The sequence below is a fragment of the Propithecus coquereli genome, unplaced genomic scaffold, assembly GCF_000956105.1.
Source record: "Propithecus coquereli isolate 6110/MARCELLA unplaced genomic scaffold, Pcoq_1.0 Scaffold73, whole genome shotgun sequence".
Taxonomy (NCBI): Eukaryota; Metazoa; Chordata; class Mammalia; order Primates; family Indriidae; genus Propithecus; species Propithecus coquereli.
The window spans coordinates 6,310,548-6,336,990 of NW_012153396.1; the positions used below are offsets into that span (position 1 = coordinate 6,310,548).

At 39.0% G+C, this 26,443-nt stretch overlaps 1 protein-coding gene across 1 annotated transcript in view; it reads left to right on the forward strand.

Moving 5' to 3' along the window:
* SORCS3 (sortilin-related VPS10 domain containing receptor 3) overlaps window positions 1–26,443 on the forward strand; it is a 624,980-nt gene that overhangs the window by 573,508 nt on the left and 25,029 nt on the right. Inside the window, exons 17-20 of the mRNA XM_012661662.1 lie at window positions 8,049–8,162; window positions 11,263–11,434; window positions 13,773–13,959; window positions 19,261–19,394. Of these exons, the coding sequence (XP_012517116.1) occupies window positions 8,049–8,162; window positions 11,263–11,434; window positions 13,773–13,959; window positions 19,261–19,394 (607 nt within the window). The remainder of the gene's footprint in view (window positions 1–8,048; window positions 8,163–11,262; window positions 11,435–13,772; window positions 13,960–19,260; window positions 19,395–26,443) is intronic.

Below are 26,443 nucleotides of genomic sequence, written 5' to 3' on the forward strand. Positions count from 1 at the left end.
TATCTCATTGGGTTCTAGGGAAGAATAATGTATCAATAAATGAATTAATATACGTAATGAATATAGATAAGGCATTTACCCTAGTGATGTACAACGCAGGCATACAGCCTATGGTAGCCGTTGCTGCCGCTGCTGTTGTCAATCTTGTACCCCAGGGTTAAGTGGTCTCCATTGTATTTGTAGCAAGTTAAACCAGAGCTTATACATCCACATAAGCATTGTATTTAAAGCAGTACCTTTTGGTATTATCCATTTCTTCAATTTTGGTGGCATTACTTAAAGTATTTCTGAACTCTTCTTTGGGAACTGATGTCAGAATCCATCTGTAAGAAGAGCATGGTGGGGAGAAGGAGCCCTTACAAGGCCTTCTGTGGTTCTCACACTTGCATTGGTAGAGGTGCCGTGTGGATCCAAGACCCCGTAATGTCAGGAGCTTTACCATTGCCATTTTCATGAGAAGGAAATGAACTTCTTGGATGTAAGTTATTTGACAAAGATTATGTAACTCAGAAAGAGTGAATTGGGGTTCAGATGGAGGTCTAGCTAAACCTCATGATTTGTCCTCTACACCATGCCATTTCTCAGGAAATCAAATGAGTCTTTATTATTTTAGATTTACTTTGTTTCCAGAAAAAAATAGGGTTTCCAAGTTTAGTTCCTCTAAAATTAAAACCCCCTCTCCAAATGACCTAGGTTTATTGCTGTTGATGAAGGCGAGGAGGTAGCTAAGCTCCCAGCAAAAAACAGGGTGCCTTTGGTAGAGTTGCAAGGGATAAGAAAATAATAGAGAAAAATGGAAAATAAAAGAAATAAAAGAATACACAGAGACAACGAAATAGTTTTATAAGTTTATAAAGATTATAGGCAAAGCACGATCTCAGGGGGCCCAGACCTTCTCCCTGGGTCTCAAAAAGCCCCAAATGAGGTCTTACATGGTAACTTATAGGGAACAGTGATTAGTTGCCAGGGGTAACAGATTTACGTAACAACAGGTAGTTCCTCTCAGGTTAACAGATTTTCAAAAGGCTTCTACAGATCCTTTAACTAATTCTATCTACATGAACAAATGGTTACAAAATCTTTCAAAGATTAACTTCTAAGTTCTAAGGTAAATTTATCACTTAACAGAGGGGTTAAACAGCGATATATTGGCTCCATATTTATTAGGTTATTGTGAATGGAGACAGGTAGTCTGGAGTGTTTAAACAGGAGCTTGCTTTTAGCCATTTGGGCAGCTGTCTGTTAGGGGGGAGGTGCACTCCATTGTCAGCTCTCATCCTGTAGTTTTTAACAGATTCACTTTGCTTTACAAAGCAAATCCTTTAGGTCTGAGAAACGCGGTGCCTTGTGGGATACAGCCGCTACTGTCTTTCAGAGACGCCCTTCCGAGTATAACGGCATTTGAAATGCAAACCAACATGTTCACATATTCCTTCAGGGCAAAGCTCTGCAAAACTCCTAAGACAAATCCTGTCTGCAAACACATCTATATTAATTCGTGGAGCAACAGATGAAATTTAACATAGAATGTTTCAGTAACTCTAAAACAACTTCAAATGACATAGTTTGACCATTGGTACTAGAATTGTAATAGATATATGGTCTCTGAGAAGACTTTATAGAATTTTGTTTGGATATATAAGGTATTTCTATAGCCAACCCAACCTCATATTAAAAAGAAGATAGAAGAGCCACTTAAGTCTGAGGTAGGGTAGACAAGCAGACAAGGCTTGATGCTGGGTCAGTCGTCATGATCTGAGAACAGCAACAAAGTTATATGGCCTAAAAAGTTTTTTTTTGTTTTTTTTTCCCCACTACTGAGTAAAGGAGAAGCAGTTTTTGATTCATAAAATTTCTGGGTTATTTACAGTGATTTGTGGAGACAATAGGAATGGATATTTAAAATTGTCTTCTTTGTTTTTAAGTCAACTTTTATAAGCATAGCTTTTGATTAAATAATATAGATAGTTTTGTCCACCAAATATAGTTTTTTGGTTTGCTTATCTTTAATGCTAATGCCAGAAATCAGTGTATGGCAGCAGTATCATAGCCTTGTGTCCTTCTCAGTGGCCCTCCCTGCCAGGAAGTGTTATTAGGTAAGGAATCTGAAATGCCCACCTCAGTTAGTATAAGCAGTTATCATGCATATTCCATTTAGGTGTTTCCCTAAGCCATATCAGAGCATGCCGAAGTTCAAGTCTCAGAGACAGCAGGGAGAGGGTATAACCTAGTGTAATCAGTTGGGGGTGGGGTGTGGAGGCAGGGAAGGATGGATTAAATGTCTTCACATTGGCAGAAGAATTGAGGAAGTGCAATCTACGCTCACAAAGGGAAGGTATTTTCCACCAATGTTCCTCCTTTGCTAGAAAAGAGGAGGTTTTATAGATTCTCAGATGCATTTATTTGTAGAGCAGCGTTGGCTTTCACAGCTTTCACCAGAGTAGGTATCAGTAATAAGTATGAATTTTGCATAAATATTGATATTTCAACTTAAGAGCCTCATAAATCTTTCCAGCCCCATGCTTACTCTAGAAAGCCACTTTGCAGCAACCTCCATCATGGTGCTGGTGGGGGGCCAGGAACAAATCCTTACGGAGAATTAAGGTTGTCAGACAATCAGAAAAGGGAGTCCAAGCGGTCAACTCTGAAGTCACATGAGGCCTCCTGGGAAGCAGTTAGTCCTCTGGGAGACCCAAATATGTTTGTTTGTTCAGGGAGAAAGCAGGTTGCACCAGAGATAAAGCCCAGTAGTTCTCTTCTCTCACTCATTCACCCAACTACTCACTCAACAGTAACTTTTACTGAGCACCTGCTGTGTGTCAGTGTTTTACCAAGTCTTTTAGATGAACTATTTTACTTAATCTTCTTAACCAACTCCTGCAAGGAAAGTCTTTTATGATAGGCACTTTGTAGGTAAAGAAATGGAGACACAGAGAGGTTCAGTAATTCACTCAAAGTAATCATTTTCTTGAGTCTTAGTAAGTGTTAGTGGCTACCTCCCATATCCAATGTGGTGTCAAATTCACAGAGCAAGTTTATCAAGTGGTGATGGAGAAGACAGAGAGGAAGAGATTTGAGTCTTCCATGGCACATACATTCAGGTGTACCTGAAATCCATTCAGCCTTTAGAATTTTGCATATGAAGTACAAACAAACATGTTTTTTGCTATCGTTGGCAAGTTGAAGTGTAAACAAGACCATAAACACATATAAAAAAGAGTTATTGCAGTAAAAAAAGGCCTAACAGAAAATAATAAACAGTATAATTAAATGCTGAATTTTATGGCCTGGAACTATGCTGTCCATTATGGTAGCCTAGTTACATGTGGTTATTTGCATTAAAATGAAATGAAATTAAAAATTGAGTTCCTTTGTTGCACTGGCTAGTGGCGACCATATTAAGCAGCATAGATATAAAATATTTCCATTCTTGTAGAAAGTTCTATTGGACAGTACTGGTTCTGACTATATGTGCTAGAGATGGTCAGAAAAAAAGATCACTGAAGACTGAAGTAATCATGGAAGGCTTCTAGCAGGAAGTGGTCATGGGAGTGTGGAAACTTCCTACTAAGTAAAGCCCCATGGTCCCCTAAAGATTCACTGAAAAGTCGCTGACATGAGACAAATTGATTAATAGGAGAAAAGGCATACAAATTTATTTAATGTGCGTACATGGGAGTCTTCAGAATAAAGACCCATGGACACAGGGGAAATTGTCCATTTTTATGCTTAGGTTCAACAAAGTATGGACAACCATGTAGAAATATGATTGGACAAAAAGGGTATGATGTAAAGGTAATGGACTGAGTGGGGAAACCCAGCAAGGCCCATGTGTTTAAATTCTTCTTGTCCTCTCAGAGCAGCATTGCTTCTTTCTGGGCATGGGACAGGACTCCCTCTAGAAAGGGAATCTTATGAACTACAGTCAAGCAAGGTAGGTCAAATAATTTATTTATAGCCAGTTTTTATACAGAATAATTTTAGGTTTTATGGCTGGCTTTTGGGAAAAGGGGTTCTGGCTTTTATGACCCACCTTGAGGAAGAGGGATTCTACTTTCTATGGCTAGCCTTGGGGGAGAATGGGTCTGAGAGGGAGGAGGACAGGAGAAGGTCAGAGAAAAACTTTTGCTTCTGAGGCCTTCATTTAGGGGTACTGTTTTCTGAGCTCCAACATACTTGCTTGTCTTTCTTTATGACTGTATTTAGGCTTATCCCTTAGCTAGTGATGATGTTAGTTATTAATCCATTGTTTTAGTTGTTGTGGCTGCTTCCATTTGTTGACTACTCACTCTGTGCCTACCAACAGCTTCTGTCTGCCTGATCCCAAGCCCACCCTGCTCTACTGCCTCCTAAAGTGGGACAGAGGCACCTGTCAATCACTAGTGCTGGAATCTCAGCTGCCAGATGAGAGAAACTGTGATAGGGCTGTGTGTGGTCTGAGAGTGGGGCAGCCCCTGCAGCTGGTATAGAAGAGACCATGTCTTCTTAGTTGGCTCCAAGAGTCTCAGAATATCATTTCTGAGGAGGAGGGGTCCCTTCCTGACTAAATGGGTGCCCCATGGGATTTTACGAATGCCCAGCAAGGATTATGAGTCTCCATCATCTCTCATCATCTGCCACTATCAGCTATGTACAATCTTTGGAAAGTCATTTCTCCTCTTTTTGCTTTTCCTTCCAGTCTACTAACTAAGGGGGCTGGACTCAAGGAACAGAAGTATCCATTCCTATTCTGACATGCAGAGGCTTTTTGATTTCTGAACTATCTTGGCTATTCCTCCTTTAGAATCTAAGGCTTTTCCCTGGATGGGATTTAGAAGACATACAGGTTTCTGAAAATAAGTTTTCCCCTAAACTTTTAGAAGTTCTAAAGCTTTTACAGTTAAGAAAGATGCAGAGGTGACTTATTTCTGGAAGGAAACTGCTTATGTGTTTGCAGAATCTGTGGCAGCATACTTCCCTGAGGCAAATCAAACTTTCTGGTGCATTCTGTCCAAATCTCACAATTCAACAGCAAAACACCTTTCCCCAGGAAGCTGGAGCAGCAGCTGGAGCTGCTTGTTTGTCTAAATCATGCAGACTCCAGAGCTGGGAGGGAGGTTGGGATAGATTTTAATATACATTTAGCAGAAATTAATGAAGAAGTCCACAGCTTGGGGGCAGCCAGTTTCTGTTAATGTTGTTAAATATTAATGAGGTACTTTTACTCTTTGGGGCAAAGCTACATGCCTGATGCACCTTTTGAAATTACTGCATCACTAACAGGGAGCAGAGCTGAACAGAACTGCTGAATATGGTTACATTTAGCAAAGCACATTAAAAGACATTTCTCTCATTCCTAAAGCTACCTAAGAGAGCACCATTCCTGCATAGATTACCAATATTTCCTAGGGTTAGCAGGCCACTCAACGGGATCCATCCCATAAAGCAATAAAGCAATGAGGCGATTTTCCAGAATTAGTGCAGACATAACACAGCCCAATGTTTTTGAAGATAAATAATGTGTAGAAGTAAGATATTCAGTGGTGTGCTGGTAAATATTTAACTACCAGCTCTCTGGGATAAATAACAAAATAAATAAGCCTTGATTAGTAATATTTGCTGATTGCTGTACATAGTCCCACCATGGCAGATTTCAAACTACAGACGTGACATTGGTGAATGTAGAACTGGGAAGAAATATCGACAGATAGTAGCACAACATTGTATAATATTCCCACCATACAGATACATGGATACACATAACCTTAAAAGCATAGATAATATAATAATGTAGTAATATTTACATATAATATAAATATTATATAGTATATGTTATACATAACATATATTACATATAATGATAAAATTATTAAGGATTTATGTGTTTTTAGAATTTATTATATTTTAATATAATTTACATAATTGAAATTTTACATAATTTAATTTTAATAGTGACTTTGTTTAACAACCTTTAATTAAGTTTGCAAAATTTCTGAAATTTTAGCAGTCAGCTCTCATGGGCTGTTACAAGCTGGCACAACACTTACTTAGTCCATAGGAACTGTCAGGCTGGGAGATGTCCAGTAGTTGATCAGAAAGTTTGGCAAAAGATTTTCTTGGCAGAAATGTTTCTTTCTGCTTCCTTTCTTCCAGTTTTGTTTAAACACAGCCATATGAAAGCAGATCTTTCTAGGTGGCAATACACGACTCTAGTCACACTCCTTAGGTGTCTGTTGAGCACTTGGGAACACTGTGGTTCACACTTGGGATCCCTGTCGTTCACACTGGGACATCAATTGTGGGATCCCAGTCTTCCTACAGAGATAGACATAGTGCAATGGGATAATAAGTTCAATCATTTGTTAATGTAATTGCAATACTCAGTCAATAAATATTTATTCGATACCTGCAATGTCCTAGGTCCTGTTCTGGACTCTTATATTGAAAAACAGCAACAACAAAGATCTCTGCTCTTCTTTAGCTTACATTTACAATTTCCAACATGCTTTGGCCCCAAAGATTTTGTCTGGGGAATCAGGGATGGTGTTATATGACTTAGATAATAAGTAGGAAATCATCAGACATCGACAAAGGTGGAGTGCTTCACGCCCAGGGCATAACATATAAGAAGATAAAAGAGGTTAAGAGGGTTGATTAGGTCTGTACAGCTAAGGGTTTAGTGGAGTAAGATGGAGGAGAAGTTGAGGAGGGGCCAAGCTGGGAAGATGATGTCTATATTCTCACTAATCAGATGTTCTTCTTAACTGCACTGTTTAGTGCTCTGTGGCATGTTGTATTATTCTGTTATTTCATTGGACTTGGGGCATGTTGTCTCTCTCTCCTCCAAAGACTGAAAACCCCTTAAGGACAGGGATTGCCGTACTTCTTTCACAGAGCAAGGCACATACTGAGTGATAAATAAACATGGAATTAAATTTGTATTCCTGTCCCCCTCCATGCCTATCCTAGATGGACACACACATAATTTGCCTCTGTTTTCATTGGACTTTCAAAAATCTTGACTCAAAGAATATGGGAGTGAAAAAGGAAGGATGGGTGGGTACTGAGGAACACTCAGTGGATTAATATTCAAATGTCCAGATTATTCTGCCAACTCTGTGAGTTTTAGGAAACTTATGGATGCTTAACTTAGAAGCATGAATTCTTCTACCAAGCGAAGTCACCCTCAATGACCTCTGGTGGGTGAAAGACCAAAAATCCCTGTTAGCTACGTCGTTGCTCTTCTGCTCCGACATTGACACAACTGAGAGCCTTATGAAACTCTGAGAAGTAGGGACACACTTTGGACTTCAGATGGGAGCCCTCCTCTCCTGCACTGGTCTGTTACTTCCTCATTTTGCCATGGGAAGGAAAATGGAAGGAAATCATACCTGACTTTCTTTCTTCATTTTATTATGGCTGGGATTTTACCAAAAAAAAAACACGGGAAAGAGTTACAGTGTCACTTTATTTTATTTTTAGGAAAATAATAGCCTGGGTTTTAGTCAGGAAAAGCTGAATGGCTGTGTGTGTATGCATGAGTGTGTGTGTGTGTGTGTGTGTGTGTGTGTGTGTGTGTATGTATCTTTGAGAGAGCGTGAGTTTGGAAGAAAAATAAAAATAGAATCTATGAAGTCAGTTTTTGAGCAACAGATGTTGAATCGTTACACAGAAATGTATCTTGACCTTTAAAATCATCCTCTTGGTTGTCACCTCCTTATTCTGCTGTGACCCAAAATGTGCTTTTAAACTTATTGCCTCCTCCACACTTACTCCCAAGCCAGTGTACCTGCTACATTATTTATATCAATACCTTTTTAAACCTAGAATTTCCATTTTCTAATCCACTATTTTTTTCTTTCTACTGGACTCCAAATGACTTGGGATTATTTCTAAATCTGAAAGTCCATTCTCAACATGGGAATATTTGCCTGCATTGGGGATATTTAAAACAATAGGTTGTACGTTTTTGAATGGCCACAGGGTTACATGTATATGTTTGCATGTGTCTGTGGATACCTTAGCATTTGTACATATACACCATTATGCGATATTTGCTTTCCTGGCAGTGACTATGGCTATGAGAGACATGGGGAGAGCCAGTGTGTCCCAGCTTTCTGGTACAATCCAGCATCCCCATCAAAAGACTGCAGCCTCGGTCAAAGCTACCTTAACAGCACTGGGTAAGTAAAACACCTGAAGGAACTCGACTCACTGTTTTCCTGTTTCCCTGAGTTAGGATTGAAGGGAATGCATTGCTATGGAAGAAGGTGGAGTGTAGATAGAGTTTGTTTCTGACAAATGGCTTTTGGGGGAAACTGAGTAGTTCTTCAGATGTGTATCTTTTTTGGGAGCATCAGAAAAGATTTCTGACCACTCAGATTTCAATACCTTTCCCATTTACCTATGGCAGACCATGGTTATTGTTTTGTTTAGGTCTTCTCTTCTGGGAATGGAGGCAGCCTTATTTCTTGGGCCTCGAGTGAAGTAAATTCATGCAAGTGATATGCAGATATTACAGTGCTCTCTAGTGATAAACGAACTGGAGCTCTCATACACATGCTGAAAACTTAAAATGAAAATTTAAAAGCTCCATTCAAGGAACTCCTCAAATAAAAAGGTCAAGACACACTTTCAGTAATTCTTAAATTATGTGTGTGTTTCTCTCCTTGTTCATGGATTAGTTCCTCTCTCAGATGCTTGAATAAAGTTTCCTTGGAGATGCATTGTCTTTCCCTTTCCTTTGCTGCCTCTATGACCCAGAACAGATTTGGCAGGTGGATGGGTGGTCTAAGACAGCACTTGTTAAATTCTAATGTGCCGATGTATCATCTGGGGATCTTGTTAAAACGCAGCTTCTGATTTGGGAAATCTGGGGTGAGGTTGAGAGTCTTCATTTCTAACGAGCTCCCACATGATATCAATATTGCTGTTCCCTGGACCATTGTTTGAGTAGTGAAGGACTAAGTTTTTCTGGATTCCTGTCTTAACTCTTCCAATGGATTTTCTGTCATCTTAAGTAAGTTTTTCACCTTTTCGGTACTTCTATCTTACCCGGTTGTAACATGGTGGTATGTACCATCTACCCAACGGATACAGAGAGGGGGAGAGCCATGATGGAAAAGGAGTGTTGAGTGGTCTGAGCTACTCTGAAAAACATGAGGTTTTTTAGCCAAGTATTTGGTTTTTGGAGGGCTATTTCTGGAACCTGAGGTGGCACTTAAGAAGTTTTGATGTTATGTTATTGTAGGAGTCTGGTTCAGGGATTTAAGTCATTCAAATGGCAGATCCAGAAGCAGGAACTTAAAGAGATGTGGTATTGGAGAACAAAGTGCTAGGAAGCTTGAGGAAGGAGAACACAATGGGCACAAGTGATCAGCTGGGCCACCAAATTCCCAGCCAGAGCACACCCGGGATATAACTGCATTAGGATGTCTCATGTGATCATGTGGCATGTGTAGGTGGATCCAATGTTAAGCAGCTTAGGTATACCAAAACCTCAAATAATCAACAGAATAAGTCAGGAAGATGAAAGGGAAAGCCTATTCATTTGCTCTTTCCAAAGGATACCTATAGATGTCGACCAATACCTGTAGCTTGCTTAAATGTTTGCTTATATTACAAATCATCAACCAGATTGAGTTGATGATTAGTAATATAGGTCGGTTAAGGTTGAAAAGAAAGAGCAGGTGGTATCAAGTTTGCATTAGGACATGGCGCACACTGAAATACCGATCATCAGTAAAAACTCTCTCATGACTAAAGGTCAGTGAGAAAGGATAAATTGATTACAAATGTTTGATTATCTAGACCAGTGATGACCAAATGAACTATAAAATAGCTACATATGTAATTTTAAATTTTTAGTAGTCACATAAAAAATGTAAAAAAATAAGATAACATTAATTTCAATAATACATTTTATTTAACCCAGTATATCCAAAATTATTACCATTTTAGCATGCCACACTTACTACATTTCAAGTGCTCAGTAGGCAAAAATGGAGCTACCATATTGGCTACCATATGAACAAGTGGCTACCACATTGGACAGCACTATTGTAGATCCATTATGAGCTCAGTTGGCAATTTAAAATATTGTATAGCTGTAAGAGCATAGATCATAACTTCATCTGAGGCAACAGCTACATACAATATTTGCTTAACATCCACCTGGGATCTAGGGATGGAGGTATAGGGTAGGTTATTCAGTAGTCAGGGGACCCAGGGAAAGTGTCAGGTTATAACAGAGGACAAATTTCACTCAAGAAGCATTCGAATTTGTCTGCTTTTGAGACCACCAGAAGAAGGCAACGTAAGTAGACTGGTTAATTATTCTTAACAAAAGAGGGTGAACGAAGACAAGATATGATAATGGTGATGGTGATGGTAGTAGCGGTGGCACATTCATTTTATGTGGATTTGCTAGAAAATTGATTTTAGTACAGCATTACAGATGGTGATGTCCATTATGAATTCTACAAGTCAGGGTTAGAGGCAGGCTCTTGGCTTGGCTTTACCTGCTTGGGTTGGTGAGCAAGGGAGATGACATGGCATCGTTTTACACAATGATGTCCTGTCACAGAAGTTCACAGTGCTTTGTCGGGCAGTTTTTCTATGCTGACCTACTCTATCAAGTAATTTTACTTAGTGGGATTGAATAGGAGTTTCAACCTTGTGCTTCTAATCTGGTGTTTGCGTTGAGTGGGAAATGAAATATTAGTAAGGAGGAAAAAATGTGCTATAAAATAGCCCTTTGGCTCCAGAGTAAGGGCTGTTAGGCATTAGGGAAAGGAATGATTTCCTGGAGGTGGAGGGAAGACAGAAAAGAGGCCTGATTATTCAGGGTTAGAAGTCTGATGTCCTGGCTGCTTTCTGGTGCAGAGAAACCTGGAGAAGCCTCAGGGCAATGGAAACAGACCCCTCCCTCACAGGTAGAAACACCTGCTTTTCCCATTTTCCTAGCCCAGTGTGTCTGCCTCCTCTTTTGTTGTGTGAGTCAGATATTGATTTTTCTTGGCTGGTTTAGACACTGATCTGATCTGTGGCTCACCAGGTAGGATCAATAATGATGTTTAAGGAGCTACTCTTCCAGAGATGGAGGGATAGCAGTTCCTCAGCATTTGCTCAGCTTCGCAAATGGCTGTCTGCTTTGAGACCCAGCTTTTAGGTGCAGCTGTGTGAGTTATCTGCCTTGCTCTCACATTCTCTTTCTAACATTCACACATGCACTCACTCCACTCAACACAAACCACACCACTGTCAATTGTCAATTCCCCTTAGGTACCGTCGGATTGTGTCCAACAACTGCACAGACGGGCTGAGGGAGAAGTACACCGCCAAGGCCCAGATATGCCCCGGCAAAGCCCCGCGGGGCCTCCACGTGGTGACGACTGATGGGCGCCTGGTGGCAGAGCAGGGGCATAATGCAACCTTCATCATCCTCATGGAGGAGGTAGGTGTCCGCCTGGGTCTCAGAGGTCAGAACTCACAAGCAGGCCATTCCCTCTTCCCAGAAAGGGAAGAAAAAACGTCACATCCCCACAAGCTGCTGAACCAAAGTACGTGGTGAGAAGCCAAGATGCTGGGGGAGAAGACAGACAGGGGTGGAAGAGGGCTTGCGGTATTTGGAGACTCTCCTCCCTCCATCCTACATAAAGAGCCGGTCTGCAGTGGGGACCCACATGCTTCTGGAGCATGCACATCTGAATATACTCTTCAGGGCTCCCCTTTAAAGTCTGCTTTGCCGAGGGAATGTTTATTACCCTAAGACCATCAACTATAAACTTTGCCGGAAGAAGGATATTCAAATTTTATCTGTTGCTTTTAGGAGCCTTGTTTGCTTTATTCTAACCCTTAATCCCACTGATCAGAAAATCCCACAAAGCTTTTAAAGGGTCTTGAAAGTATGAGTTTGAGGTCGGGGGAGATTATTGAAATCTTTAAACTTATCTTTATGAAGAATGTCATTAGTTGCTTTTCCATCAGCTAGATGCTCCATTAGTTCATTTTTTAGTGTCTTCTGCAATCTGGGCAGTAAAATCAGACTGCATGCATTCATTCCAAGACAGAAATAGCTCTGTTGTCTGCTTCTTGTTCCCTGTATGAACTGCCAAATTTCTTCCCAAACCAGGGGTGTTTCAGGCACTCCTTGCTGAGGTGGTAGAGCAAGAAGGCTTGCCTGACAAAGCCTTCTAAATTTATGTGCAAATTACTCTGTGCTCTTGAGATCTTGGAAAGAGAGTGAAGCAGGCCAGGAGTCTTTTTGTCTTTTTTTTTTTTTTTTAACAAGTGTGAGCACTTCAGAAACCTTTAAAGTCAGGACCACACTGGACAGGATGGTGAAGGTTCCTTATCCTGGGTTGACAGATGTCTCAGCCTTCACACTCACCAGGTGCTTGAATTAAAGGACTTTAAGATTCAGGGGAGGTCATTATCACATTTCCACTAGGGAGTTTCCAGGACCAGAGCTATAAAAGCCTTCTCTTGAATGGATGTGAAGAGCCATGATCTTATCCATTTGAATTGCCTCCGGTTCATTTCCACTTTAATTTATATTCATAAACTCAAGGAGAGTTGGCGTTGTGTGGGGGCAAGAGAGTACCTATCAATATTTCATTCACATCTGGGCTGCCATGGAGGAAGAGATGGAAAATGAAACTGTGATCAATGCACATTCACTGGGCAGAAGGATTGGCTCATAATTCCAAAATGATGTATTTCTCTCTTTATTTCATCCTCTGTCTTTGTTTATGAACAAAGTGATCCTATTCTTCTTCATCCAGGATCTTTAATCTGGAGTCAAATTCATCATATTTATCCAAAGTGTCAGCCCAGTATATTGGGTGGTCATGGGGGGACCAGAAAGGATGAGGCTCAGCATCGGCCTTTAAGAAACTAAGTGTGCTGGTTTGGGATGGTAAGATGTGCTCACCTGAACCACTGACATCGTGTCATCAGGCAGCACACAGAGAGCTCTTGCCCTTCTAAGAGGCAGAGATACCTATGAGCTGGGATGGTCCGAAGAGTCTTCAGAGAAGATGGGGCTTAGTTAGGTTTAGGGAAGTCCAAGGACAAGAGAACAGAGATATAATTTTGGATAGAATGCAGCATTCATCCATAAAATGGGAATAATCATCCTATTTCACATTGTTATTTTGAAGATGGCATCATAGAATATGTGTCGAACGATTAGCACAGCTCTTAGAGCATAATAAATACTCAAAACTAGTAACAATTATAACTATGGCATGGTGGTTGAAGCATTAATATTGAAACTTGGGTCCAGAACTTGGGTTTTCCACTACTCACTATGAGACTTTGGTCTAACTGCTTATTAATAATTTATTTTTGCCCCTGTTTTATAAATGGGGACAATAATACTTTCTATAATATGGAGTTGGGAAGAGATTAATTGCATGAAACTGATTTCAAAAACTCTAAGTATTAGCTGTTACTATTTTTGCTGTTATTATTATGACACAGAAGAAGAAGTAAACCATGTGTGTGAGTCAGGGACGCCCTTGGCTTCCGCACTTCAGAGCTTCATAGAGGCTCTATGTTATCCACTATTGCCAGTAACAAACCAACTCAGGTTGCCCTGAGCTTGGGCACAGGAACAATAGGTCCATAGTGCCCAGTAGATATCAGATTGGAGTCTGATAATTGTGTTTCAGTCCCCTAGGAAAGGCTATAGGTCCTCAGGGGGTGATGCTGAAGCCACAGGAGGAAGCATCCTCCTATCTGTCAGGCTGCACCAGGTGAATTGCCCCAAATGCTATTCCCTCTTGCAGGGTGATCTCCAAAGGACAAATATCCAGCTTGACTTTGGGGATGGGGTCGCCGTGTCCTATGCTACCTTCAGCCCCATTGAGGACGGCATCAAGCACGTGTATAAGAATGCGGGGATCTTCCAGGTGACAGCCTATGCAGAGAACAGCCTTGGCTCAGACACAGCTGTCCTCTTCCTGCATGTGGTTTGTAAGTAACATGAGCCACACCCGTTCTTCCTTTCCTCCCAGTTGGTACCTGCCTCTGTCTAGACCTCCTGGAATTCAGAGCTGAAGACAGGTTCAGTGTGACTACTACAATGACCCAAATCAATGATTGAGCTGTGTACTCAAATTGGTGTTTCAAAGTTTTATGATACTAAAATAGATAGATTGTTTTGAAAGTTGGGATAACACATTACCAACCAGCCCCTCTTTTTCTGCACCACCCTCTCCTGATGTAAATGTATACATGTGCATACATGCAGGTAAAAGTCTCTTCCCTTTATTTTGGAAACTCCTGAAAATATAAGAAGTGGAAATCCATCTGGTCAATGGTCTCGGGGTGATTTTCAGTCTGTTATGAGTGAAGGCAGCACAAATCAAAGTGAACTTTTATCTCTGTTGGAGGAGCCAAAGAAGGATAAAAAAATACATTTTGAATTTTTTTAACATAGAACTAACACACAAAAAATTGATTCTTACATCCAAGGTTACTGCAAGTTCATTCTGTTTTAACAATTCTAGGAATGCTCCAAAATGTTTTCGTTGTCCTGGAGTCTATTTCATTGCTATTAGCTATTGCTTGACACAAACTAAAACAACAGCTAAAGTTCCAAAATAGTTTGTTTGTGCTGGATGCATTTTGTGTATTGTCTATCCTGGGACTTGACTCATGTAACTGAAACTTAAGTGTGGTTTTGGAGTGTTGGGTCAAGGAAGTGTTGTGGAGCTGGTATTCGTTTCCCACACCTTTGTCAGTGATACTCATGGGTCTAAGGACATCTATGGTTCTTACTTATATACCCCACAGTGGGTTTCGGGTAATATGCTCCATATGGTGAAAATTGTAAGTTCTGAAGGAGTCTAAGTCAATACAGGGAGCACTTTTTCTATTAACGACTCAATGATAGCATAAACTCCTCTGTAAACAACCTCCACCTAAGAGGTCCCTGGCAAACAGTAAGCTAACCAGTTTCCTACCTCTGCTGTCACAATACAAGTACAAGTGTGGGGGAGGAGACCTGGATTATAGATCAAGTACACCCATAAAAGTGCCAGTCTACATGACCATGATATAAATTATTTCTTCTCTAGGTCTTCTGAACTCCAATTTTAAAATGGTTTAATTCTGACTGCTCCTTTGCTTCTCAGTGCTTTTGTAGCAATAAATAGGAAACACACATAAAACCACCCAGTCATTCACTAATTTATCCAACAAATATTTGTTGAGGTCTTATTATGTGCAAGGCACTCTGTCAGGCACTGAGGAGGTAACAACACAGATATGGTCCTGCCTTGTCTGAGTCTACCTTCTGGTGGGAAGGGAAGGTGCTGCTGAAAATGGGCCATAAATAGGCAAAGTGGTAATAACCACGCCACGCTAACTATAATCATTTTGTGCCAGAACATGAAGGCAGAAACCCAGTTGGGTGCTATGCAAGGTGTTCGTGAGCCTGGGCTTTAGGACAAGGGAGATCTGCTTTGAATTATGATCACGTTTCTTCATTAGATGTCTCACATTGGTCAACTTTCTTAGCCTTTATAAACCTCTGATTCCTCATCTTTAATACTTAGCTAATAGGGAGGCTGTGAGAGTCAAATTGGATAATGTGTGTGTGTGTGTGTGTGTGTGTGTGTGTGTGTGTGTGTGTGTATTGGGTGCCCCCAAGGCCAACACCAGGTTTGGTGATGCACAGGGCAGACTCACGGGGCTCAGCACAGTTTCACTCATCACTGTGATTTCCTGCAGTGAAAGGCTACAGAGCAAAGTCAGCAGAAGGAAAAGGCTCAGAGGGCAAAGTCCAGAGGAAACCAGGCACAAGCTTCCAAGGGTTCTCTCCCCATTGATTCACACAGGGCATGCTAGTTCCTCCCGTGATGAGTTATAACATGTATAAAGGGGTGTTTACCAAGAAATTCATTAGAGACTCAGTACCCATAGCTTTTATTGGGGGCTGGTCATGTAGGCACCTTCTGCCTGGCAAATACCAAAACTCCAGATTCCCAGTAGAAAGTAAGTGTTCAGAGTAAACCATATTGTTTGTAAAAATAGTTGAGGCAGAGTGAACCACACTTACCAGCTAACTGTTGACTGGGAGCACCCTCAGAACCAAGTTCCTGGATACAATACTTGCATGCAGCCCTTCCTAAGGATAGCGATTTCAGGTCCATGTTATTTTTCTGCACAGCATGAGAATGCTGCTTAGCACCCAGCTTGCACATGATGAATGTTACCTGTGATTATAGTAATTACTACGTACTTCCTTATTAACTTTCTGCCTGACACTTTTGCCGCATTTAAAAATAAAGACTGAGAAAGAAAATGAACTTTACATTTCTCTATTCCAAGGGCCTGACCCACCCATATTTCTGATTCTGCCAAGAGTGGGCCTTGCCTTCAGGGTGTGAAGACCGATGTATCTTAGTGGCAAAAAAACACAACAGCAAAGAACAGGTTTATACTGTGGGTTATGTGCATGAAAGAGGAAATGTTCCTTGAAACTTTTATCGTGCTCATAATTCCCTGCAAATCAATCATGGCTGCATTTACCAGACAGTTATTATAGTGGAAACTGCTCTTGGCCTTACCTTGGGCCATTAGCTAACAAAAGTAGTTGTTAGCTGCCCATAATAACCAGTCTCGCACAGATTATTAGATTTTTATCAAAAGGGGCACTGTTTGACAGGGAGGATTTTAGGAGTTTGCTGTGTTCCCTACTGAATTCCTTTACCTTTCTTCTCTTCTCACTGATGCTTGGTTTGTTCCCATATTGAAGCCTGGGGGCTTCTGGCCCAGGATCTTTGCCCCCCAAAGCTGCTAAAGGTAGTGTTTCTTAAGATTATTTTTAACGAAACATACCTGACCTGAAGCTGGAATAAATGTGATCATGTATGATGCCATTTCAATTCAAGAAAGCCCCATCCTCTTATGTTGGACATGAGTTTATGAGAAAGAGGTCTTTTTTTTTTTTTTAACTTCTTGGGCATCCGAGTACCCACCAGCGTCAGCTCTGGCTGAGCCAAGGTCCCTGAGTGACAAAAAGCTGAGAAGAATTTCCAGGGCCACAAGCCGTGGCTGCATCATTGCTTAATGGTGGAAGAACCCAGGTTTCCCATGAGGTGGCTAGGGGAATGGGCTTTGTGCTTTTTAGGGGATAGTGGCAAGAATAGAAGCAATGGCTTTGAGGGGGCAAGGGGCCCCTTTCCTAGCAGGGGAAGAATAAGAGAGCTGAATCTGGACATGGAGAAAGTGTTTGAGGAGTCCATGTAAGAAACAAGGCTTCTCATCTCCCTCCTAGGACATGGACCAGCCAGGGACTCCTTTCCATGGCCTCTTTTTCTTCCCCCTTGATCAGTAAAACACAAACAATAAAGGCACATAGATTAGGTAAACTCCTAAAAATAAGTAAATAAAGCAATGAAAATAGCTGTTGTTTTCTGACACCTTATTTTTTTTTTATTTTTCTTGACCAACCAATTGTTCCAAAATTATTATTGCCCTTTTCTTTTTTTAAATTATTTAACCTTTTGGCCAATTTTGTTTTTGAGTTACCAGGTTTGAATTTTTTTTTTGGGGGAATTTTTGGGTTGGGTTTTTTTCGGGGTTTGGGGCGGGGGGTTTTGGCCGGGGGGTTTTTTTGGGTTTTGGCCCCTTGGTTTTTTGACCCTTTTCTTTAATTGTTTTTTCAGGAAATTGCATTTTTTCTTGCTTGTTTTCCCCCCCCAATTACCGTTCTTTTTTTAACCTTTTTTTCTTTTGTTTTAAATTTCCTTTTGCCTTGGATTTTGCCCGTTGGGCCCGGGGGATTGCTTGTTTTCTTCGGGGGGCTTCTACCCAATGATAGAAACAGTGATGGGGCTTGGGGATGGTGGTAGAAATAATGCCAACCTATAATTAATTATACAGTGCTTTTAACAACCATAAAACACTTTCAAATGTTCTCATTACTATAAGGAAGGCAGGGCATGTGTTCTCCCTTATTTTTAAGACAGAGTAATAGTCTAGGTACAAACAAGACTCTGTAAAATAGAGGAAAAGGTCATACATGTAAATTCGTGCCAAAACTGAAATGAGAAACATACATCTGTTTTCTTCCCTTTAAATTGAGGTGTCTCCACAATTACCAGGGATGCAAATAACAAAGGCTAGATGACCCGAAAAATGCCCCACCTGTAAGCAGAATTCAAGGCTCCCAGGCTACAGAGATGCCCTGGCCACATTCGTGGCTTAAGCCCTTCATATGGAGGTCTCTTTAGTCATTTGTACTCGTCAAATTCATGATGGCAGAAAGTGGAAAAATGTGCTCTAAGATAGTGTGAAGAGACAATTAAAATATTTTATTTGCATTTTGTTATGTAGGAAGGATTAAGAAAGGGAAAGAAGGAGGGAGGAAGAAAGGAAGGAAGAGAAAAAGGAAAAGGAGGAAAGAAGGGAGGAAAAAAGGAAGGGGTGGGGTGGAGCAGAAAATCCCACAGAATTAAAAAAATAAACTATCTATACCCCAGTGTAACACTGATCCGTTAACATTTTTTCGTCAGAATTTTCCTTTTCTCATTTTATTTTGGAAATGCATTAAATTAAAACCCTCACTTATTATGCCTACGGCATGTTCATGTATATTCTTTTACTTGCTAGTTTAGAATGTGATGCTTCTTATACCAGTTTTCTGAGATTAAAAAAGAGAAGCTTGGTCACCTTTTTGCAAGCTGCTTTGTTATTGTTTGGGAACCTGGTATTTGTTTCTCCTTCAATTCAGGGAGATATGCTTTTCCCTTTTTGTAAAATGGCCTTGCCAGCTCTGAATGACACCCACTGTGTACTGCACTGAGGAGGCACAATGGCCAATTGTTGAAGGGGATGGAAACCAATTAACAGTTGAGGATAATGGAAGAGCCCTCCACACAATGCACTGACCCCAAATCACAATACAGGCTAATCATCAAAAACAAAATAGACTGCTGTTTATCTTTCCATTTACTGGCTAAATGTCTAGTAAACTAGCTTTGTCCTTGGGTTGGGGATTCATAAACATTACTGGTTAGGCTTATCTGATGTAAATTAAGTTCAGATGTCACTCAAAAAAAGAATCTGAAACCTGATTTGAGTTCCCTATTAAACCCAGTGCTTCATTTCAAGCACACACACGCCTCCCAACATTTGTGAATTTGTGACCCTTCCTTTTTCATAGGGGAGGGTAATAAGGATTGAGATTAAGAAATAAGGGTGTGATAAAGTTTGACCATTTATTCCAGGAATATGAAACTGACATTGTGTTTCCTATTTCCTTAGGTCCCGTGGAGCATGTTCATCTCCGAGTTCCATTTGTCGCCATAAGAAATAAGGAGGTCAACATCAGTGCAGTCGTGTGGCCCAGTCAGCTGGGGACCCTTACGTATTTCTGGTGGTTTGGCAATAGCACCAAGGTTCGGCCCTTTCAAATTATATAGATCCATACTGAACGCCCATGTGCTCCAGCTTCTCTGTGGACGTTGGGGCACGGGGATACAGGCAATAGGAGGTGCTTAATAAAGCTGTGAACCCACAGAACTGAATAAAACACACCTCCGCACACCAAGTTCATTACTTTAATAGAGAAAATTTAAATAATCCTAAGGAAGAAAGCGTACTTAGAGAAACTATACAAACCTGCATGTTCTTGCTTCTCTAACCAACATTTCTATAATTTCGTTTGCTCCATTTTGTTTTAATCTGGGCTTTTTGACTCACTAGTTATATAATATCAAGGAAATTATTTATCGTCTCTGAGATTAAGTGATCCCATCTGTCAAATGGGAACTGGATATCTAAACATAGGGTTGTGAAAATTAAATGGGATAACACAAGTAAAGAATCCTTATCAATACTTACTAGGTGTTCTACAAATGCTAGCATGCTTTTGGGCAAGGTACGAAGTTGCCATGCCTCGAAGAAGGAACTAAAGGGGCCCAACTTCTGTACCTTCTGCATACTTCCTGCTCCCGGCAGCTGATGACGATGCCACTTGTATGAAGAATGACCAGGATTATATGATAGAAGCTAGAAGCACTTGGGCTGAGAGTTCTTCAATTTATTTAATATTCTTATTACTTTTTAAAAATTTTTTATAGTAGTTTTAGGTTCACATCAAAATTGAGAGGAAGGTATAGCCATTTCCCATATATCCCCTGCCCCCGCACATACGCAGCCTCCCCCACTATCTACTTCTGCATTTGGAGTGGTACATTTGTTATAATACGTGAACCCACATGGACACATCGTTATCACCCAGAGTACATAGTTTACATTAGGGTTCACTCCTGGTGTTGTACATTCCATAAATTTTGGAAAAATGTATGGTGACGTATATCCACCATTATAGTATCAAACAGAATAGTTTCATTGCCCTAAAAATCCTCCGTGCTCCACCTATTCATTCCTCCCTCCCCCATAACTACTGGCAACTACTGATACTTTTACTGTCTCCATAGTTTTGCCTTTTCCAGAATATCATTAAGCTGGCATCATACAGTATGTAGCCCTTTCAGATTGGCTCCTTTCACTTAGTAATATGCATTTAAGTTTCCTTCATGCCTTTTCATGGCTCAATAGCTCCTTTCTTTTCAGGGATGAATAATATCCCGTTGTCTGGATATATCAGTTTATTTATCCATTAAGCCACTGAAGGACATCTTGGTTGCTTCTAAGCTTTGGCAAAAATGAGTAAATTTGCTATAAACATCCATGTACAGGTTTTTATGTAGGTGTAAGTTTCCGATTACTTTGGATAAAAACCAAAAGCATAATTGGTGGATCTTATGGTAACAGTATGTTTGGTTTTGAAAGAAACCACCAAGCTATCTTCCAAACTGGTTGGACCATTTTGCATTCCCGCCAGCAATGAATGAGAGTTCCTGTTGTTGCACATCCTTGCCAGCATTTGGTAGTGTCATGTTCTAGATTTTGGCCATTCTAATAGGTGTGTAGTGGTGTCTCATTGTTATTTAAATTTGCATTTCCCTGATGACATATAGAGCATTTTTTCATATGTTTATTTGCCAACTGTATACCATCTTTGGTATGTTGTCTATTAAGGTCTTTTGCCCATTTTAATTTTTTTTTAATTAGGTTGTAACTTCACTTATTGTTGAGTTTTAAGAATTCTTTGTATATTTTTTGATAATATACAATTATGTATTTAATTATCCATTATCAGATATGTCTTCTGCAAGTATTTTCTTAAAGTCTGTGGCTTCTCTTTTCATTTTCTCAACAGTATCTTTTACTGAGCCCAAGTTTTAAATATTAATGAAGTCCAGCTTATCAATTCTTTTTCTTTTCTTTTCTTTTCTCTTTTCTTTTCTTTTCTTTTCCTCTTTTTTTTCTTAGCGACAGAGTCTCACTCTGTAGCCCCGGCTAGAGTGCAGTAGCGTCATCATAGCTCACTGCAATCTCAAACTCCTGGGCTCAAGTGATCCTCCTGCCTCAGCCTCCCAGGTAGCTGGGACTACATGCATGTGCCACTATGCCCGGCTAAATTTTCTCTTTCTTTCGTAGATAGTGCCTTTGGTGGCGTATCTGAAATGTCATTGCCATACCCGACATCATCAAGGTTTTTCTCCCATGTTATGTTCTTTTACATATGGGTCTATGATCCATTTTGAGATCACTGTTTTGAAGGATATAAGGTCTGTGCCTTTATTCATTTTTTTTATATGTGGCTGTCTAGTCATTCCAGCACCATTTGTTGAAAAGACTATCTTTGCTCTATTATACTGCCTTTGTTCCTCTGTCAAGAATCAATTGACTACATTTGTGTATATGAGCTTATTTCTGGGCTTTCCGTTCTGTTCCATTGATTTATTTGCCTGTTCTGTCACCAATACCACATGGACTTAATCACCTTACATTTATAATAGGTCTTAATGTTGGGTAGGGTCAGTCTTTCAACTTTGTTCTTCAATACTGTGTTGACTATTCTGAGTATTTTGCCTCTCCATATAAACTTTAGAATCAGTTTGTCAATATCTACAAAACAACTTGCTGGGATTTTGACTGGGATTGCATTGAATCTATAGATCAAATTAGTAAGAACTGATATTTTCACGATATTGAGTCTTCCTATTCATGAACATGGAATATCTCTGCATTTATTTAGGTATTATTTGATTTCTTTCAACAAAGTTTTGTAGTTTTCCTTATATAGATCATGTACATATTTTGTTAGATTTATACCTAAGTACTTCATTTTTGGCAGTGCTAATGTAAATGGTATTGTGTTTTTAATTTGCATTCCACTTGTTCATTGCTAGTGCATGGGAAAGTGATCAACTTTTGTATATTAACCTTGTATCTTGCAACATTGCTATAATCATGTATTAATTCCAGGAATTTTTTGTTGTTATTATTGTTGATTCTGTTGGATTTTCTACATAGACAATAATATAACCTGTGAACAAATAGTTTTATTTCTTTTTTTCCAATCAGTATAATTTTATTTATTTTCCTGTCTTATTGCCCTAGCTAGGACTTTCAGTACAATGTTAGAAAAGAGTGGTGAGAGGAAACATTCTTTCCTTGTTCCTGACCTTAGTGGGAAAGCTTCTAATTTCACACAATTGAGTATAATATGATGTTAGTTGTAGGTTTTTTTTAGATGTTTTTTCACCAGCTTGAGGAAATTACCCTCTATTCTTAGTTGACTGAGGGTTTTTATTATAAATGGGTATTGGATTTTATAGAAGGCTTTTTCTTCCTTCATTGATATGATCATGTTTTTTCTTCTCTTGGCTGATGATGTGATAGATAACAATAATCGATTTTTAAATGTTGGATCAGCCTTGCATACTAAGATAAATTCTGGTATTGGTCATGGTGTATAATTTTTTATACATGGTTGGATTCAATTTACTAATACTTTGTTGAGGATTTTACATTTTTGTTTATGAGAGCTATTGGTATTTACTGCACTTTTCTTATAATGTCTTTATCTGGTTTGGGTGTTAGGGTGATACTGGCCTTATAAAATGAATTAGGAAATATTTCCTCCTTTTCTGCCTTCTGAACAATATCATGGAAAATTGCCATAATTTCTCTCTTAAATGTTTAGAATTCACCAGTAAAACCATCTGGGCCTAGTGCTTTCTGTTTTGCAAGATGATTAATTATTGATTCAATTGTTTTAGGATATATAGGCCTATTCAGATTTTCTGTTTTATTTTGTGTGAATTTCATCAGATTGTATCTTTCAAGGAGTTGATCCATTTAATCCAGGTTATCAAACTTGTGGGCATGAAATTGTCTATAACATTCCTTTATTATCCTTTTAATATCCATGGGATCTGTAGTAATGTCCCCTTTTTCATTTCTGATATTAGCAATTTGTGTCCCCTCTCTTTTTTCTTAGCCTGGCTAGAGGATTATCAATTTTATTTACCTTTTCAAAGAACCAGACTTTCGTTTTATTGATTTTCTCTGTTGATTTCCTGCTTTCAATTTCATTAATTTTGGTCCTAATTTTTATTATTTATTTTCTTCTGCTTATTGTGAATTTACTGTGTTCTTCTTTTTCTTGTTTCCTAAAATGGAAGTTTCAATGACTGATTTTAGATCTTTCTTGTTTTCTAATATTTGTGTTAAAAGTTGTAAATTTCCCTCTACATATTGCTTTTGGTGCATCCCACACATTTTGGTAAGTTGTATTTTCACTTTCATTTAGTTCAAAATACTTTTTAATTTCTTTTGAGAGTTCTTTGACAAATGTGCTATTTAGAAGTGTGTTGTTTAATCTCCATGTATTTTGGCATTTTCCAGTTATCTTTCTGTTAATGATTTATAGTTTAATTCCACTGTGGTCTGAGAGCAGACATTGTATGATTTCTATTCTTTCAGATTTGTTAAAGAGTGTTTTATGGCCCAGAATGTGGTCATCCATCTTGGTGAATGTTCCATGTGGGCTTTAGAAGAATGTGTATTCTGCTGTTGTCTGATGAAGTAATCTTTAGAGGTTAATTATATCCAGTTGATTGATGGCTTTGTTGAACTCAACTATGTCCGTGCTGATTTCTCTCCTTTTTTTTAGCATATCATTTATACATTTAGTAACTTTTTTTATGGTTGCCCTAGAATTTGCTATATACATTTACAACTACCCCAATCCCATTTTAAATAACACTGTACCACTTTAAGCGTAGTGCAAGTGGCTTTAAATAACAAAATAATTATTCCTCCCTCCTCCTTGTATCACTGCTGTCACTCACTGCACTTACATAAGCATACTTAAGATATATACATAAATATACACAATCCATTACATTGTTGGTATTATTATTTTAAACAAACTGTTATCTGTCAGGTCAAATAAGAACAAGAAGTTTTTTTTTTTTATTTTACCTTTACATATCCCTTCTTCAGTGCTCTTCCTTTCTTTATGTGGTTCAGACCTTTTGACCTATATTATTTGTCTTCTCTCTGAAGAACTTCTTTTAACAAATCTTGCAAGGCAGGTCAACTGGAAACAAATTCCCTCAATTTTTATTTGTCTGAAAAAGTATTTTTTTTCTTCTTCCCTTTTGAAGAATAATTTCACAGGGTACAGAATTCTACATTGGTGGATTTTTTTTTTCTCTCAACACTTTACATAAGTCTCTCCACTTTCTTCTTGCTTGCATGGTTTCTGAGAAGTTGGATATAATTATTATCTTTTGTTCCTTATAGATAACGTGTTTGTTTCCTCTGGCTTCTTTTATGATATTTTCTTAATCTTTTATTTCCTGTAGTTTGAACATGATATGCCTAGGTGTAGATTTTTCTGAATTTGTCATATTCAACGTTCTCGAGTTTCCTGTGTTTGTAGTTTGGTGTCCGACATTACTTTGTTGAGATTCTCGGTCATTATTATTTCAGATATTTCTTCTGTTCATTTCTCTCTTTCTCTCTTTCTTCTCTTTCTGATATTCACATTACATGTATTTATACCCTGTGTAGTTGCCCCACATTCTTGGATATTCTGTTCTGGTTTTTTTTATTTTTATTTTTTGTTCTCTTTGCTTTTCAGTTTGGGGTTTCTATTGAGATATCCTCAAGCTCAAACATTTTTTCCTTTACTGTATCCAGTCTACTAATAAACCCATCAAAGGCATTTTTTAAAAATTTCAGATATAATGTTTTTTGATCTCTTGCATTTAGTTTTGGTTCTGTCTTAGGATTTTCATCTCTCTTTTACATTGTGCAACATTGCCCATCTGTTTTTGCATGCCACCTATGTTATCTATTAGATTTTTTATCATGCTAATTATAATTATTTAAAATCCCTGATCTGATAATTCCAACATCCCTACCATATCTGGCTCTGCTGCTTGCTCTGTCTCTTTAAAATGTTTTTTGCCTTTTTGTATATCGTGCACTTTTTTTCTCAATAGTTAGAAATGATGTACTGGGTAAAAGGATTGGCTGTATATAGGCCTTTAGTAATTTGCTTGTCAGATATGGGGAGAGAGGAAGCTTTCAATAGACCTATCATTAGGTATCAGGCTTTTAGTGAGCCTATGCCTCTGGACTGTGTATTTCACAGGTGTTTCTGTTCCCCCACCCTACCCCAGATGGGATAGGATGGCTAGAGTGGGCTGGTGTTGGGTATTTATGTTCTCCCTCATGGAGGGGTAGAACAGGCTAAAGTTAGATATTTCCCTTCCTTCAGGCCAGTTGGACTATGATAAATCCCTAGAAGCTTAGGCTCTGATTTATAAGTTTCTTATAAGAGCAGACCTTGTTAAAAAGGACAGAGTGTTTTGATGTAATTCAAAATTATTCTTTTTCCTCTCTCCATGCTAGAAGGATGAGGGCAATTTTCATGAAATTTATTGAGAGAACCTGGTCATTTACTATGATAAATTCACAAAGTCATGAGGGACCCTATGACTGGGTCCCTGGAGTTTTAAACTTTCAGACTTGGGGTTTTCTTGAACTCATGATGTGATTAGCATTGCTCATCTTGGAGAGAGCTTTAGCTTTAAAAAAAAAAAAATTAAAAGAAACATACTGCATCAGACTTGGAAATGCTGGATATCTAAAGAGAGAAAATAAATATACAGTTATTTTCTAGAAACAACAAAAGAAAACTTCACCCCTACCCTTATGCCTGCATCATATAAGTGGGCGGGAGGCAGCATGATGTGGTAGAGAGAACATGGACCTTGAATTTAGAGATTTATGGGTTAGGTTTCCAGCACTGCTGTCTTGGCTGCGTGATCTTGATGAAGTTTTTTGACCTATGATGTATTCATTCACTGTAAACTGGACAGAATAATGCCTATCTCAACTTGATTATTGTGAAAACTAAGGTAACACATATTTACTTGGTGCACGCTATGTACTCAATAAATGGATGCTTTTTATTATGTCATTGGAACTGATATTTAGGATAGATTGGTAAAAAATTGAGCAAGATTCTTGGGCCGAGGGATTCTTTTTCTTTGCATTATTTGTGCTTCATGTT